We start from the raw sequence: 1324 nt of genomic DNA, 5'->3' as shown, positions 1-1324 counted from the left end.
ATGAGATACTCAATGTTGTTATTACACACTCTGGTGGTCTTTACTTTGTTTATGGGCTTGGTGGATGTGGTAATATATTTATTTGGAATGAACTTTCTTTTGCTATCCGGTCTAGAGGAAAGATTGTTTTAAATGTCACATCCAGTGGGATTGCGACTTTTACTCCTACCTAGTAGTAAAATGGCTCATTCTAGATTTTCAATACCCATTACAATTACTGATGAATCTACTTGCAATATCAAACATGGCAGTTTGAAGGCTGAGCTGCTCATCCAAAGTAGTTTAATAATTTGGGTTGAAGCACCAATACTCAATAAAATGTGCTTTGAAGTACTTGTCCGGACGCTCGGGGATCTTATGCCAGTTACCAATCAACATAAGACACATCAACCATTTGGTGGTAAGATTGTTGTTCTAGGAGGTGATTTCAGATAGATACTTCAGTGATTCCGAAAGGGAGTAGACACGAGATATTGTCATAAGCTATTAACTCATCCTATTTGTTGTCGTTTTGAAAAGTTCTAAAATTGCATACGAACATGAGGCTTCTAATGTCTTCTTCGGATCAAGATCAAGGTGAAATAAAGAGATTTGCTAATTGGAAACTTGATGTTGGAAATGGAAATATTGGATCTGTTGTTAGTGATGAATCAGAAGTTGAAATTTCAAATGATCTATTTATTATAACTTCTGATGACCATCTCTCTCATTTAGTAGACTTTGCAAATCCAAATTTGTTGCAAAACATGTTAAATTACAGGTATTTTCAGAGTAGGGCAATTCTTGCACCCACGCTTGAGTATATCGAGAAGGTAAATGATTTCGTCTTGACAATCTTTCTAGGGATGGAAAACAAGTATTTGAGTTCTGACACAATATGTCAAGCTGATGAGAATGATGATATACAATAAGAGTGGTTCACACCAGAGTTCCTAAATGACATCAAATGTTCGGGACTACCGAATCAACAAGTGCACTGGGTCGTCCAAGTAATACCTTACGTGAGTAAGGGTTGATCCCACGGAGATTATTAGCTTGAAGCAGCTATGGTTATCTTGTAACTCTTATTCAGGATATAAATAATGGTTCTTAGTTTTGATTGCAAAAAATAAAAGAATATGAAATAAATACTTGTTACGCAGTAATGGAGAATGGGTTGGAGTTTTGGAGATACTCTGTCTTCTGAATTTCTGCTTTCCTACTGTTTTCTTCTTCACACACGCAAGGCTTCTTCCATGGCAAGCTGTATGTTGGTGGATCACCGTTGTCAATGGCTACCATCCGTCCTTTCAGTGAAAAAGGTCCATGTACATGCTAATCATCT

The 1324-nt window shown here is 36.9% G+C and overlaps 1 protein-coding gene across 1 annotated transcript; it reads left to right on the top strand.

Annotated features, from left to right (window-relative positions):
- The first annotated feature begins 539 nt into the window (after positions 1–539).
- Positions 540–911, top strand: LOC107474179 (uncharacterized). The gene has a single exon (XM_016093784.1). The coding sequence runs from the start codon at positions 540–542 to the stop codon at positions 909–911; it is 372 nt and encodes a 123-aa protein (XP_015949270.1).
- The last annotated feature ends 413 nt before the right edge of the window (positions 912–1324 follow it).

The sequence above is a fragment of the Arachis duranensis genome, chromosome 2, assembly GCF_000817695.3.
Source record: "Arachis duranensis cultivar V14167 chromosome 2, aradu.V14167.gnm2.J7QH, whole genome shotgun sequence".
Lineage (NCBI taxonomy): Eukaryota > Viridiplantae > Streptophyta > Magnoliopsida > Fabales > Fabaceae > Arachis > Arachis duranensis.
This window is presented reverse-complemented; position numbering and strand designations above follow the sequence as displayed.

Coding starts and splice junctions, on each gene's coding strand:
- LOC107474179 (XM_016093784.1), top strand. CDS start 540: ATGAGGCTTCTAATGTCTTCTTCGGATCAAGATCAAGGTGAAATAAAG.